We start from the raw sequence: 15,451 nt of genomic DNA, 5'->3' as shown, positions 1-15,451 counted from the left end.
GCTTTTGAAGCAACGTACCAAATTCCTGTAAATATGGCGTCTTCGTGCATGTTCGGCAATGTTCGTTTTACAACAAAGAAATATTGTGGAAAGACAGTTGGCAGACATTACATCCGAAATGTTCTTTGTAAACGTAAACAATCGTTCTGAAAATAGCTGTGATATTTTAGTACAAATATTTCCGTTAAAAATCTGAAAATAAATGACCGTAAATGTTGACACGCGATTGTACATAAAGTACAAATTGTGTAATAAAAGGTTGCCATTTTGAGATGCTTCAACATTCACATTTTTACTCAAGTACAAATATTTTAATTTTCAACTTTAAACAATTGTGAATTACTGCAATATTGGGTGGATTTATCGTTTTCCCTGTGTGAGGTAACGAAGTTTTAGTTAATATAAAAAATCGTGAACATTTTGTAACAATGTTTCTACTGTAGCTTTCCGTTTGGAACTAATATTTGCAGTTCTGACGTCTTGGGTGCGAAAATAAGGCGACTTCCAATTTTCGCATCTCTCGTTTATGTAAAAATGGTCGCCTTATATTCGGACCAATACGGTATTTTTTCTCTTTCACGTTTACATTATTGTACTCTATTAAATTTTGTCTTGCTGCTTACTACCTTACTACTTTGTACTAATTATTATTTTAAGTATTATATTTGTATTTGTCCTTGTGTTGTCTGTTTGTATGGATGTCTTGTCTTTGTTTCTTGTTTCTTTATGTATTTGTATATATTTTGTATACGTCGTGCCCATCACTAAAGTCCCCGGACTGTTGGTGCGCATGTAACAAATTCAAATAAATAAATAAAATAAAAAAATATTCAAATTTGCCCAGCAGTCAACAAAGAAGTGATGCTAGTTGCGCTACTATGAACTTGCAAAGCATGTTTGCTTTAAATTCGCCCTGTAAACTTCATGAGCGTTAGCATGGTTGCTGCAGGACTAGAAAACCGGTAAATGTCAGGGAAATTAAAATGGTCAGGGAATTCCGGGAAATGTCAGGGAAAATTCTACGAATTCTGGAAATTTTAAAGTTGCTTATAATTCAAACAAAGCTTTGTTTTGGTGCGCTCGTACCGCTACCGAACGACTCCGCTAAAAGGCTGCTGCTTAAGGGGCCCGCCTCGTCAGGGGTGTAAGTGTGTTAGTGAGGCGGGATGATAAGCGCGACGCTCGATGGTATTTCGAGCGCGGTATCGCCTCTAAGCTCAAGGCTCTGAACTGGCGCGCAGTCTTCTCGTCGTCACAGGATAACTGTAAAATTTGTGAGGTGACCGTATTTTTATATTACGGGGAAATGAAGATAAAGGGGTAATACAAGTCCCTTAAGTGCTTTCAAGAATCTGTACCACTTGTTTTACACCAAAAAATTACTCTGAAAACATGCGTTTCAGCCATTTTAACTCTTCTAGAAATACAGTTTAAAAACATGATCCAAAATTAAAAGTACTTTTCGGGCCTCAGCGAACTCTTAACCCTGGAGTGGGCGCGTGGTTGACAGGTGTCACCCAGCCAACTTTGCTGGCATGCACTTCCTGTTATTTTTTTTTTCTGGACCTTCTCCTTCCCAGTACCTTCCTAGAAGTGTGGATTCTAGAGGTTGCTTGGCAGTTGGGCTTATAATCACATGCAGACATGACGTGAATGTGTGCTGGTTGACACCTGTCCCCCATGCGCCTATGCATGAAACAGTGGATTTGGTAGGTGAATTTTTTTATTGCATTGTTTTTCTTTCTTTTCATTTAGAAGTAGTGTTTAACTTCAATATAAATGTGTACCATAATAAACCAGCTATTTATCTGAAAACCTGCTAGCAGATAAGGGTCTTACCCATGTAGGTACACTTAGAAAGAACAAAAAAGAAATTCCAGAGGACGATGTTGTGAATGGGGATGAAAAAAATACTGCACAACAAAAATATGGTTCCAAAATTGCAAGGAATGGATGTGTGGTAATCATTTGCACGATGTATGTTTCAATTGTTTGTAAGTAAGTGTATTTTAACCAGGAACTCTAATAAATGGTTATTTTAGGGTACATACATCATAATACGTATACAGCAAAGGGACCACATAAGTAGTTTTGTGTCGACAGTTATGTATAAGTACAATTTTTTCTGCTTTTGGTTTTATTGTTGTGTTAGTTTATTGTTTTATTGCTTTATATTTTTTTACTTTCACCAGAAATTAGTATTATTTTGTGATTAAGCTAACTTATAAAATATTGTACTTATGAAACATGCTGACTTAATATAATATGACGCCATGAAACATAAATAAAATAAATATAGGTGACATAAAACAAGATGGTGCCAAAAAATGAAAGGATGTGTTGTGAACATGTTCACAATGTATGTTTGAATTGTTTGCAAATACATAGGTATTTTTCGACCAGGAACTCCAAGAAAACATTTAATTTAAGGGCATAAACATAAATACATGATTAAAAGCAGCAAATATATTATATATTATATTGTGATAGTAATGTATACAATGTTTTCGGATAATGGTTTCATTGTGATGCAGTTTCATTTGTTTCAATATATATATATATTGTTATTATATACTTCGGCCTCTTAAATTGGTACTACTGTTGTTTAGAATACCTATAAAACTAGGCACACATGAAACATTCACAGTTATTGAAAAATGACACAATAAAAACATATGGGTGACACATGTCAACCACGCGCCCAATCATGTAACAAAAAAGCACGCGCCCACTCCAGGGTTAAATGCTTTTCATAAGCAGACCCCACTCGGATATCTTGGGTAGTTTTGAAATCGCATTGTTTTTCCTGAAGCTCTGCACACCGTGTGTGTGACCAGGTAGGCGGGCCCCTTAAGGCACACGGCAACTGTAACTTTATTTTTACTTGGTCTACGATTGTCCTTTGCAATAGGCTGATACAACCACCCACCATAACTTCTGGCCAATCCAGGCACTCGTTTGTTCACTAGCGAACCCGGCCTTCATTTGTTCGTGTTTTGATCCTTTTTAATTTACCCTTGAGACTTTGTGTTTTGTTCCGTTCCATTAAGTGAACTACAGAACGGGAATGGCGTCGTTTATCTTTTGAAGGCTATTTTCACGTGGAAGAAGAGGAGTACAAAGCTTATTACGTGAATTTAAAGGCGTTGTTTCAGGTGAAGTTAGTTTTTGATGCGATCATAAGAAAATAAAGTGCATTTTGATAAAGAAGCAATACCAATTCTCATTTTGAAAACTACCAAGCTGATACTAAAACACGTGGCTTTTGTGTGTGGTTATGTTTTTGCATTTTTTCTAACTATTTTTTTTAATTACTTTTTTTTCAACCGTTTTAATCCGTGAGTTCTGTTGCGTGACACTTACATTGTGTATAAAAAAAATATGCATAACTGAACATGTTTTTCCCCAGAATCGTTAGTTAACATTGTAAGAATGTAAGAGTAGGCCCTATTGCATGTTGTAATGCTGCTATTGTAATTCTCTTAGTAGGCCCGTTATATTGCTAGGTGTGAATTTGTAATAGTTTTTGTATTTGTGTAATAATATTTTTTTAAGAATTCATAAACAATAATTTTTTAACCTAACCTGAAAATATTAATATGTACTTTTTTTTTTAGCTTAGAGATGTCGAAGAAAACTACTTTTAAGGAGAATTGGCTCAAGGAGTCACAGTTTCAGCATATCAAACCCTCTGCTAAAAACATAAATTCTGCGTACTGCACTTTGTGCTACAAAAGTATTCACAGCAATATGGGCTGAAGAGCTCTCACCAGCCATGTCGAAGGAAAAAAACATTCCTTCGCAATTCTGCCGTCAAAATAACACAATAAAAAAAACCTTATTTTACCTCATGTTGAAATTTTTATATTACATTTAATCATATGCACGTTAATATTTATGGTATGTACTTCATAAGAAAGTCAGGGAATTTTTCTCTTAAATTTCTGGAAAAAAGGGAAAGTCAGGGAATTCTAAGATTCTATTTCTGTAGCAACCATGGTTAGTTATCATCTGGTGTTGATGTTGCGAGGTAGGTGTGAGTCAAACATGCCTTTAAGAATGAGGCCGTGCAATAGGGCTGCGAGAAGGTGCACATTCTTTTCGTGATATTGCATAAAAACGTGGCAGGGGTGAATCCATGGTGCATCAGCGTTGGCAGCAATGGCCACGGGAAGGCACTTCTCAAGGTAGGGTTCTAGCCACACATACCGCTAGGGGGAGAGAAGAGACCGCCATATTCACCGCATGGCTTTAGTGGATCGTACCGCATCTGCAGAGACTATTAGAGCCTCAGTTGACACCATATTGAGACAACAAACTGTAACAAAAAGGTTACTTGAAGAGCAGCTCCGAGCCAGACGTCCTGTTGCTTTAACTCCGGATCACTGGCATCTGCGACGTGATTGGTGTCTCGGTAGAGCAAAAATTTTATGTTATAAAAGAGTAAATTTTTTCATTGAAAAATTTGATTTCATCTTTAAAATCATAATAAATTAAAACGTATTTAGGCTAATAATAAGTGTATATCAAGCATTATAATGTTGATCCACTTCTTCAACATTACATGGTAAGATACTTAAAATGTGTACATAAAAGAATTCTACATATATTGATGAAAGTTGAACAAAAAGCTGCAACTAAAAAATTAAATATTTCCTTAGTTCATGAGAAAGTTATAAATATGAAAATTAAGAGACCAATTAAACTTTTTTTGTAACTGCAGTGTCTAAAGCCAAGGTTTTTCACTATTGAAATGAATAAAACACTTATAATGTATTTTTCAAATTCCAAAATATTTGTTCTTATATGTTTACATGTGATGTTTCTCTGTATACTTTTATATCTGTATAGTATCAGTTGTAGGCTGCTGCTATTAACATTTAAATAACCATAAGTTGAAACTAAATTCATATTTTTTACTTACGACATTATTTTAAGTTATTAATAAACACCAAAACTTAATATACGTGAAAAAATTTCAATAATTTAATAGGAAAAATGAGGTTATTGAGGCAAATTTTGCAACATTTTGTGTTTAGCCTTGCATTTAGGTATTATGTGGTGTATTGACTCAATTTTGTTACCATATGATATTGCCTCTACTCATTGGAGGGTGGAATGGTTATATGTTGTATTCTCAGATAAAAATATGAAAGCCGTTTCTGCCTTGGTGCCAGCAATGGCCGCAGGTTGGTAAGGAGATTATATGAGCGCTTGAAACCAAGCTGTCTGCGGCGTCAACACATTAGACTTACATCAAGGGTTATGGTCTGGGGAGCGATTTCCTGTGACAGCAGGAGCACTCTCATCACTATCCCAAGACCAAGAACCTTGTCAATGGCTTCGTACGTCAGACTGTTGACTGAAGCGGTTGTGCTGCCATTCATCTGCAGTATTCAAGGGGGTGTTTTCCAACAGGACAGCGCTCATCCTTATATCGCTACTGTCGCCCAACATGCTTTATCAGTGTCGTCCAATACCAGCATTAATCGTGGCTGATTTGAGTGACCAAGTGCAACAGGCGCGGAACTCCATACCACAAAATGACATACAGCACCTTTCTGTCACAATGCATGCTCATTTGCATGCTTGCGTTCAAAATTGTGGTGACTTACTTCAACCTATGACCTGGAAAATTTTATTAAATAAATATGTTTCCTAGAAAATTGTTCAGCCTAAATTGGATTCCTCCAAACAAATGTCTCTTCGTGGTGTTGGATTTTCATTCTCCTCCAGTGTATTTCTCAGCAGTTACTAATATAACAATAATTAGTTTGCTAAATTAGTTGCATATATATATTTTTTTTTTTCGTGGTTGGCTTGTAAACCAATCATAGTTCATAATTATTGATTCAGATTGTCCCGCCGAAGCTGGACAGTTTCGGACGAGTGATCGAGCAGCCGATTGACACGTGGGAGCCGCGCAGCGGAGTGGCGCTGGCCCTTGCGCAGGTCGCTCCGCTACTCGACTGCAAGTCGGTCGCTCAGATGGTCACGTTCTTCGTGCCCACGGGCCTGGGCGACCGCAACGAAGAGGTTCGCAAGAACATGCTCGCAGCTGCGTTGGCTGCCGTCGACAGCCACGGGAAGGTGATTGATTACATTCTTCCATTTTTGCCTTTGATCGATTTTTCGTAACAAGCACGGCCCCAGTGAAAACAGCTCTTCTACATTTCTCGGTATGAAGTTGAAGTATTTTTTAAGCTGTTTGAAAAGTTACACTTAAAGTTGTTTTAATTGCACCTGTGATAAATCGACTCTCTCTTAAAAAAACATTTACAGTAAAACTTCATTGAGACATTACTGCACAATATGATTTTCCAATCTAATAAGGTTAACTGTTTTTGTCCTGCCCTTCTATAAGATGTACGTTATTATTTACCATGTAAGAATTTGCCCAAAAACTTATTTTCCCATATTAAAAGTTTTTTTTTAAAAGTGTAAATCCCTTATTTATTAGAAAACTGTCATTTACTTGTCTAATTAACAGAAATACGAAGTTATCTCTTGTGTAAATTTTCTTTTAGACATATGTTATAACCTATATATGTTCCATCACCACTGTAGAAAGTATGAAAAAGTAGCCAGTGTTAGTTGGAATTGTGTTTGGTTATGTTGATGCTTACCACATACTTATTGTCTAATATCAATATCGATAGCTCTCCGATTGTATGCAGCGTGCACACTCTCTTGTGCTGAGTAAATCATAATTGATAGCCCGCACACTTTCTTGGTGAGTGCGTACTGCGGCGATGAGCTACATTAGTTCCACCATTCGTCCGGGCCAAGGTCCTTTTCATTTTTTTTTTTTTTTTAAATTGATAAACAGTACACTTTAATTTCTTAGTATTTATTTACTAGTAATATGGTTGCAACTAAGTCAGATTAAACACAAAATTAGATTATATGTCTGATGTGTAAATTCTCTTTTGTAAACATTTTCAAACACATCAATTTGTATTTTTTGTATGTTTTTATTCAACCATATATACGAGTAAGTATTAATTATTTCAATATGAAATTTAAATTTTTTGTTGTTTTACAAGTTTCGGCCCAATTTATCATTAGAAAAATTTGTCAGTATATTAATGTATATTTTTAACAAACTATGAAGGAGAAAAAATTATTTATTTATTTATTATTTTTTTACATTTAAGATGTTTGCCCACATTTTTGAAGACAGTCCCTTAAAAAAATTTAAACAGTGTTTGACTATTCTTTTACTAATATTGCTTTTGTTTTGGCCCATTAAGTTATTTTATGTCTATGAGTGGCATAAGTATATTTATATTTTTAATCAATTGATCTTACAATTTACTAAATGTTGGGGCGTGTAATGCTTGTATCATAATGTGAAATGTTTCTTGTGTGTTCTAGGAAACTGTGAACAGTTTGCTGCCCGTGTTCGAAGACTTCCTGGACCAAGCCCCAGATTCCGGGAGCTTTGACGCCGTGAGGCAGTCTGTCGTAATCCTAATGGGGTCGCTTGCTCGCCATTTGGACAAAGATGACCGCAAGATCAGGCCAATTGTCACAAAGCTGATAGATGCTCTCTCTACACCGTCACAGCAGGTGAGTTTATTGTTTGACCTTGCGAAACAACTGTCTCATGCAGAATGCTGTTTAGTTTATTGTTTTAAATCCGTACTTGTATTTTTATGCTTTCCTAATACCAGATAAAATAATTTTTGTAGGATTAAAGTGAGGACAATCACACAGAATTAAATTGTTTTTGTCACTCCATTTGGTTCATATATTTTGTTCATTCCAAATAACCAAAACACGCTATTATTAACAGGCTGATTTGATTCTCAGTTGTCTTTAATCCGAATCTCAAAGAATGCCTTAAATCCACCCCTTGAATACAATTGAAGGTCAAGGGTCACAAATTGAGGTTAATTTCGGTGTTATTTCACGAATTTGTGAAATTTCCATGCCGCTTATAATAAGCATGTCTAGGACACCATTACTCCAAACAGTTAAAATAAACCCTCAAGTATTTGTTGTGTTTGAAAAGTTTACCAATGCTATAATGACAAAAATTAGAATATTGTATGGAATATCAAAATATTGATACTAATTTAGAAATGTTTGGATACGTTGAGGGCGTACCGGTGTTACGATCTGAATTATTGATGGAAATAGTGGGCGCCACCACGTGAGTGGGCATGTGGACCTGGCTGGAAGACTCTAACTCAGGGCGTTACGTGGCCCGTGTGCGGCGAGATATTAGCCCTCCTGATATCTAATTCCACAGCTGTCCCTACCCTAGCCCGCTCTCAGCGTCGGGCACGCTTATACTTAACCGCAGTGGGCTATTAGGGCGTCCCACACGCCGCTGACTGGGTTAAGGACCCACGTGGCCCCCCCGAACACAAAGACACGTGACTCAATTAAGTTTGTTTTATTTACTTCTATGTTACACGTCCTCATACAGTCCTTCCTTTACACTGTTAAAAACTCCCGAGGCACGAATCGGTTTAGTTGAGGAGGCGGACCACACACGTAGTCGCCTCAAACTTTTACGTAAAGCACAAGTGATTAAAAACCTCCTGAGAGCATAGAAATTACTAATTAAGCAGCACCACCGACCGAGACAGGCCCCGAGGAGGAAAAGAAAACGATTCGAATGATTATTATATAACAGAACTACTTATCGGTGAGACAACGGTGATGTCCCTGAGGTGTCTGCAGAGACGTCCGCTCTCGGCCGGCTGAAGAAGGAGACTGGGCTGAGACAAGGGCTTGCGGCAGGAAACATGGCGCCCTTCGCGCCCAACACAATCACCGTTAACATCTTAGCTATTGCGTGCCCCGGGTTATTATAGAAAATAACATGAACCCTTTATAAAATTACCAGATACACACCCATGACCAGACCGTCTGTAATAGTTACTTATGTGGTAAATTAGTTTGAATGAAGTCATATGTTGGTTCGTTCCATCGTCGCCTGCTAGGGAGCGTCCTTGTCCGTGCTTGCACGTACTTTATTACAAAAATTTAATATATTAACAAAACGAAAGACACTCACTTACTGATTCATCGGGACACTATTTTAGGGGCGAAAAGAAAAGGTTACACTATTATTAATTACAAATAGGGGTGCGGCGCACTGCTGCTAAGCGCCCTCTTGCCGGACGACCAAAACACGCACGCACTCGTTTGCGGGAGGTTTGAACAGAGGGTGGTGGTGTTTGGGCGGTGGCATATCGGACTGGAAACGGGCCGCAGGCCCGGACGACGTCAACGTACCGGCAGACCATGACTCTCGGCGCTGCGTGATCGCAGGTGCAGGAGGCGGTGGCCAACTGCCTCCCGCCGCTCGTCCCGGCCGTCAAGGACGAGGCTCCGCAGATCGTGCAGAAGCTGCTGAGCCAGCTGCTAGAGTCGGAGAACTACGGGGAGCGGAAGGGGGCGGCCTACGGCCTGGCCGGCCTCGTGAAGGGGATGGGCATACTGGCCCTCAAGCAGCTCGACATCATGAACACCCTCACCACGGCCATCCAGAACAAGAAGAACTTCAGGCACAGAGAAGGTGCGTGCACAGCCATTCGTTGGTAGCAAAGTAGGGATGACCCCGAGCCAGTTATAAACAAGGAAGATTGTCTTGCTCAGTCACTTGTAATCTGTTTGAGGATGTGATCTTATTATCATTGCTATTCTAAAGTGTTTGCACTCCCTGGCTAAGGGTTTTCTTTATGTGGGTTTTTTTTGTACCTGGAAGGTGTTTTTATTTGTGTTGGGAAATTTGGCGGAGTAAGATGTGGTGCAAGAGAATTTAGATTGAGAAGGTTTGTGTGGCCAGATGTGGTTTTGTTTTGTTTTTTTGTTGGGAAAAAGATATAACAATGGTGGTAGAGAGTGATGAAGAAGCTTGGGTTTGTGTTCCGTTGTGAATAAAAATAAAAAAGGTTATTGGAACTTAAAACCTGAGCATTTGGTTATTTGTGAGTGGTATCATAAGGTGTTACTAAAAACAACGAAATATCAAAAAGGAGGAAAAGGAAAACGGCGTCAAGGAGCTGGTACCATAGCGATGCTAGGAATCGCAAATGTTTCTTTGTTTGCGTTTGCGGTCGGGCTGAAACAAAAGAACACCACCAACCCAAGGCCCGACTTGAACGACCCCGAAGCATCAGACTAGCGAGGTGTAGTAGTGAACGTGGTCGCACGGTGGCTGATTGCAGGAGCGCTGTTTGCGTTCGAGATGCTGTGCAACATGCTGGGGCGGCTGTTCGAGCCGTACATCGTCCACGTGCTGCCCCACCTGCTGCTGTGCTTCGGCGACGGCAACCAGTACGTGCGGGACGCGACGGACGAGACGGCGCGCGTCGTCATGAGCAAGCTCTCGGCGCACGGCGTGAAGCTGGTGCTGCCCTCGCTGCTGGCCGCACTCGAGGAGGACTCCTGGAGGACCAAGACCGGTGCGTCGTCCCGTCGCCCCGTCGCCCGCGTCCGGGCCTATTTTTTTATCCTAATAGAATATCAATATATTCATGAATCTCAAAATATTTTTAAAATCGGAATTAAACATGAAATCAAACCTTTTTTTTTTTTTAATTTTCAATGTAAAATACAATATGACTTTTTTTACTCTTGCTGTGAAACATGATTGCGTGTGAATTACTTCTTATGAAAGTTAACATTAAATATAATTGATTATAAAGATATGACTTGGATTTGAAGTAGTGAATGTTGGATGTCGAAGTTGTGCAGAACAAAGAAGTGACCATTCGGCCATCACCGGAGACAGTTGTCTCGCCATGCGCTTTGCTAATTCGACCACAAAGCTATAGGTGTGCCGCTAGTCATGATTCCAATCATGTTCAGGAAGTAGAGCACACAGCAGCACCTCAGGCTGCACAGCGTGTTAGGAAAGGTCGTAATTAGGCCTGTGTGTTGCTTTGTTTAAGCTAATCAAATAAAAGCTGTTTTAAGTCCGGCCACAGTCTAACATCAACACATTGATAGTTATAGCACTTACATAGCAATAACATGTAAGTGCAGCTCAACAAGCTTGGCTATAATGAACATGAACTTAACCCCATTTCTTTCTTTGTATTGGTTGCTATAGCCTTCAAAAAATATTACTGTAGTTGGTAGTGTGTAATTATAAAGGAAAAACATAGAATTAACAGAATAAAATGTGTAACAACACAGGAATTGGCAAAATTTAATGCAGAAATAATTTTTTTTTTCCTTTGATAATTGGTCAGTTATGTTAATTGTTTAAATCCATCGTGCTAACATAATACATTAAAGAAAATAATGATCAGCACAATGTAGTGAACACATACCTTTCTTATTTATGAAATAAAATTTTCAAATTATGATTTAGAAGAATGTTAAGAACTTCCGGTAGCCTGAAAAGTGAAAACATATCATGGTTTTAGCAGTAACATAGTATTAATAAAGAATTAAACCTAGAGCAAACTCTACCTAATTCTAATACCGGGCTTGTGTAAATGCATATCACAATTTGCAATTGTAGCTAGTCAGATTGAATTACCGTGTTTTCTCGCATAATCGTCGCACATTTTATTCTAAAATCAAGTTTGAAAAGTAGGAGTTCGATGATTATGCTGAAAAAGAAATTTTTGTTAGGTAAAATTATTTATAAAATCAAAACCCGTTTATGGAAAGTACGTTTATTAGAAAAAGGTAGAGTGTACAAGAGCACGCCAAGCAATTTATATTAACAATTCATTAAACAAAAACCTTTCATCATCTTTGAATAGAAAAACAAAATCTGTGACCTGAACGCAAGCCACTTGCATCTGTGACGTGAACTACCGCGTAACTACCATCGTAGTAAACACCACAAAAGAATGTGGGCAATCAAATGTAGTTAACTCGAGAAGTTGAAAGAGAGCGCGCGTTGCATGCAATCGGCGAAATATCGATATTTAACTACGTGCACGCGCTCTATACGGGAAGCAACATAACCAAACATGAATGAGGCCAATTAGCGCTGGCTACATGTTTATAAGCGGTACACCGCGGCGACGCAGACGATCAGGTAAAGGAAATAATGTTTAAAAATGTCTTTAAAAGAAAATTTACACGTCAACTTCGAATTCCCGTTAATTAAATAAGTAAGTGGTAATGTTCGAATGAATATTAGATTTCTACTTTAAAGTACATCGTTTTATATGGAAAAGATACCTACACAAAGCACTCGGCATCTAATAGCGGGACCAAAAACATCATGCGACGTTTACGCGAGAGGTTTTTTTTTATCCCGATTTTGACGGCCTAAAATAAAGGTGCGACGATTATGCGAGTGCGACGACTATGCGATAAAAGAGGGTACATGGAGTTCAACTGTGATGTACTGTCAGGGCCGGCGCGTCCATATAGGTGAACTAGGCAACCTCCCAGGGCGCCAAGTAGCCGGTGGCGGCGCAGCACGACACATAACAGCTGATATGATATGTTTAACGATTACTGAAACTAGATGAAAATGGATTTTTGTAACAGTGCGGAATGTTTATATTTATATAAGTAATTATTTAAAGTCCACGGTGACCTGTTTATGATTTGTAATGATTTGTAATATTAATAAGTAAAAAAGTAAAAAAAAAAACACAAGCCTGCTTACATTTGATTGTTTACAAAATCTTAGGCTTACGTGATGTATTTTGAGGCAAGGAAAATTTTTTTGGGGGTGTGGTGGGGGGGGGGCGGTGGGGGCATTAATGTTTTTTGCCTAGGGCGCCAATTTACCTTGCACCGGCCCTGTGTACTGTACCGTGCTGTGCCTGTGATGGTGGCCCGAGCGCCGGGACAGGGGCGTGACCGGGAGGGCGTGTCCCGCAGGCTCGGTGGAGCTGCTCGGGGCGATGGCGTACTGCGCGCCCAAGCAGCTGTCGTCCTGCCTGCCGAGCATCGTGCCCAAGCTCATCGAGGTGCTGAGCGATTCCCACGTCAAGGTGCAGAAGGCCGGGGCCCAGGCCCTGAAGCTCATCGGCTCGGTCATCCGCAACCCCGAGATACAAGGTGGGTCCGTCGTCCGCTGGTCATCTCCTCGTGGGTTTTATTAGCTGGCTCACTTTTCTGGTATGCCCTATAATTATGATTTTTTGCACAGTAGTTACGGTATGCAAAGGTCTCAATTATGATAAAATGGAAGAGTTTTGCCAAAAATTATTGTGTATGTACAGTGAAACCTCTATCTATTGAACTCGCATGTATCGATTGTCCGTTTTTATCGTATAGTTTCTATGGTCCCGGCAAAATTACCATACAACTATGGTTAAAAAAGTCCGCTTGTATTGATGTTCGAATTATCGTTTTGTCCGCATTGATCGTACAAAATATGTGGTCCCGTCACTATAAATTATAATAGATGATAGTTCAACCATAAAGATTTTGCAGAAATAACCATTTCTTAGACAGAATTCGTCATAAAAACAGTAACGATTGTATACAGAAGTAGTAAAAATGACCTTATATCTCCAGCTAAGTAATGGAGCATGTAAACATGAAGAAAAGTCAAATGAACAACAACTTACGAAGAAATATGGATGATGTAGAATAACTACAGTACAAACCCAATTGTTATCTTCCGATAATTACCATAAAAAGAACTAAAGATTCTTTGTAGATACCATAATACTACAGAAGCACGATAGCTACCACATTTGCACTATAGTTACAGTAACAACCTAGACGTATATTTACCGTGATGGTAATGTATTTATTTATGACATACTAAAATTAAAGAACATTATTGGAAAAAAAAGCATGTTAAATTTTTTATATATATGGTTGGCACATGTTGCGAAGAAATATTGTGATCTGAAAGAATGCAGTACTACTACGAAAAGTGAGAAGGGTACTCGTGGATTTTTAGGTTATGGCAGTCTCTCTCGTTTTTCAGTAATATCGGCCGAAAATTAACAAGCATATCGGAAGTCTGCAGAAATGCAGATTCAACTAAATATTGGCAAAATCGGCTTCTTCAGTACAGCTCCACATTTGATGACATGAGTAAACATATTTCAGACTTCAGGATATTGAAAAGGACTTTAATTTCTATGTAGGTTTATTGTGCTTTTTTTTTTTTTTTTTTTTTTTTTGCAAGTGTAAATTGAATTAAGTAAACTTCCATTTTTATTTTTTTTTCAACTGATTATACTTTAATGACAAGTAACTGATATATTTCTGACACTAATTTTGAGGTTGAAATATTATATGCATATATTATATACATTACCGTATTTACTCGCATATAAGTCGCCATCGCAGATAGGTCGCACCCATAATTTGAGGTCTTGAATTTGGTATTTAAGATTCCCCCCATATAGGTCGCACCGGTAATTCATTACCGTGCCATGCGCCGTGCGCGGAGAAAGGTCATTGTACTCGATCAGCTGCTGTTACGGCGCGCCTGCTGGCTCTCCTCTCTTTGTTCTCTGAGCTGCGCATGCGCAGTATAATTAACTCAACGCTCCGCCCATACTCGTGACCTTGCATCAGCAGCCAGCCAATAGATGCGAGCTTAGCAGAAAAAAATATAAGCTCCACCTCCCGTGTACCAATTTTGTCCAGTTCTAATACCTGTTTATTGGTATACGCACCAGTCTTCTCGCTGCCGTGACATGTTCATGTTTACGTCCATCTTGATGTCTTGATACCAATAATTAATTAATTACGATCCCCAGAAATAAATTGTTAGTTTAAAAAATATGCGTCAACTGTACAATACTTCCGAAATTATAAAATACGTACAAAACCGTTACCAAGACTCCGCTCATTTTATCTTGTGAAGTTTGTCTCGTACCAGTATTCCGGCTAAGTTATGACTAGAGCCAAGATTATATGGTTTTATGCGAAATCGCGAATTTTTACGCGAAATTCATCCCAAACCGCGAAAAATGCGAAATGTTTTCTAACCACAAATAAACACCTCAATATTGATTTAAATCGTTAACTACCGACTATTGGTTGATTGACAAAAATTCTGTATCTGTTTGTAGAAGAAATGGTCGTCATCCAACTGCAGTGTGGTGGTTATTTAATGCGTTAATTATTCATCTTAAAAAATTACAAGATATCACAAAAATTGACGATATCACGAACAAAAAAAAGATCGTTATCGGAGTTAGGTTAGGGTTTTTAAACGCATCTAGCCACTAGAGATCACGCAATATTTACAACTGACGATCGTAAACTAAAATTAACAAGTTAACAAACACAACAACGTGAAAAATCTCAGCGCCTTGTTTGCTGTATCCTTTGAAAAATACACGTGAACAAAAACTGCATTTATTAAATAAATGCGTATGAAAATAAAATAAAAGCGAACATTGATATTTAATGATCACTTGATATTTTATGAAATTTCACTGTAACGCAATTTTGTGTGCTTGTTGAATAAGCAGTTTACCGTGAAGTCTTCATTTTCATTTCACACTTCACAGGCGAGAGAGCCAAAATCGTAACATAA

At 38.5% G+C, this 15,451-nt stretch overlaps 1 protein-coding gene across 2 annotated transcripts in view; it reads left to right on the top strand.

Moving 5' to 3' along the window:
- The window catches only part of LOC134539814 (stalled ribosome sensor GCN1), a 151,126-nt gene that overhangs the window by 85,592 nt on the left and 50,083 nt on the right, over nucleotides 1-15,451 (top strand). For both annotated transcript variants that reach the window (XM_063382099.1, XM_063382100.1), the window contains 5 exons: nucleotides 5,857-6,090; nucleotides 7,378-7,572; nucleotides 9,289-9,535; nucleotides 10,188-10,424; nucleotides 12,820-12,999. In XM_063382099.1, coding sequence (XP_063238169.1) covers nucleotides 5,857-6,090; nucleotides 7,378-7,572; nucleotides 9,289-9,535; nucleotides 10,188-10,424; nucleotides 12,820-12,999 — 1,093 coding nt within the window. The remainder of the gene's footprint in view (nucleotides 1-5,856; nucleotides 6,091-7,377; nucleotides 7,573-9,288; nucleotides 9,536-10,187; nucleotides 10,425-12,819; nucleotides 13,000-15,451) is intronic.

Source organism: Bacillus rossius, chromosome 16, assembly GCF_032445375.1.
Source record: "Bacillus rossius redtenbacheri isolate Brsri chromosome 16, Brsri_v3, whole genome shotgun sequence".
NCBI lineage: Eukaryota > Metazoa > Arthropoda > Insecta > Phasmatodea > Bacillidae > Bacillus > Bacillus rossius.
This window is presented reverse-complemented; position numbering and strand designations above follow the sequence as displayed.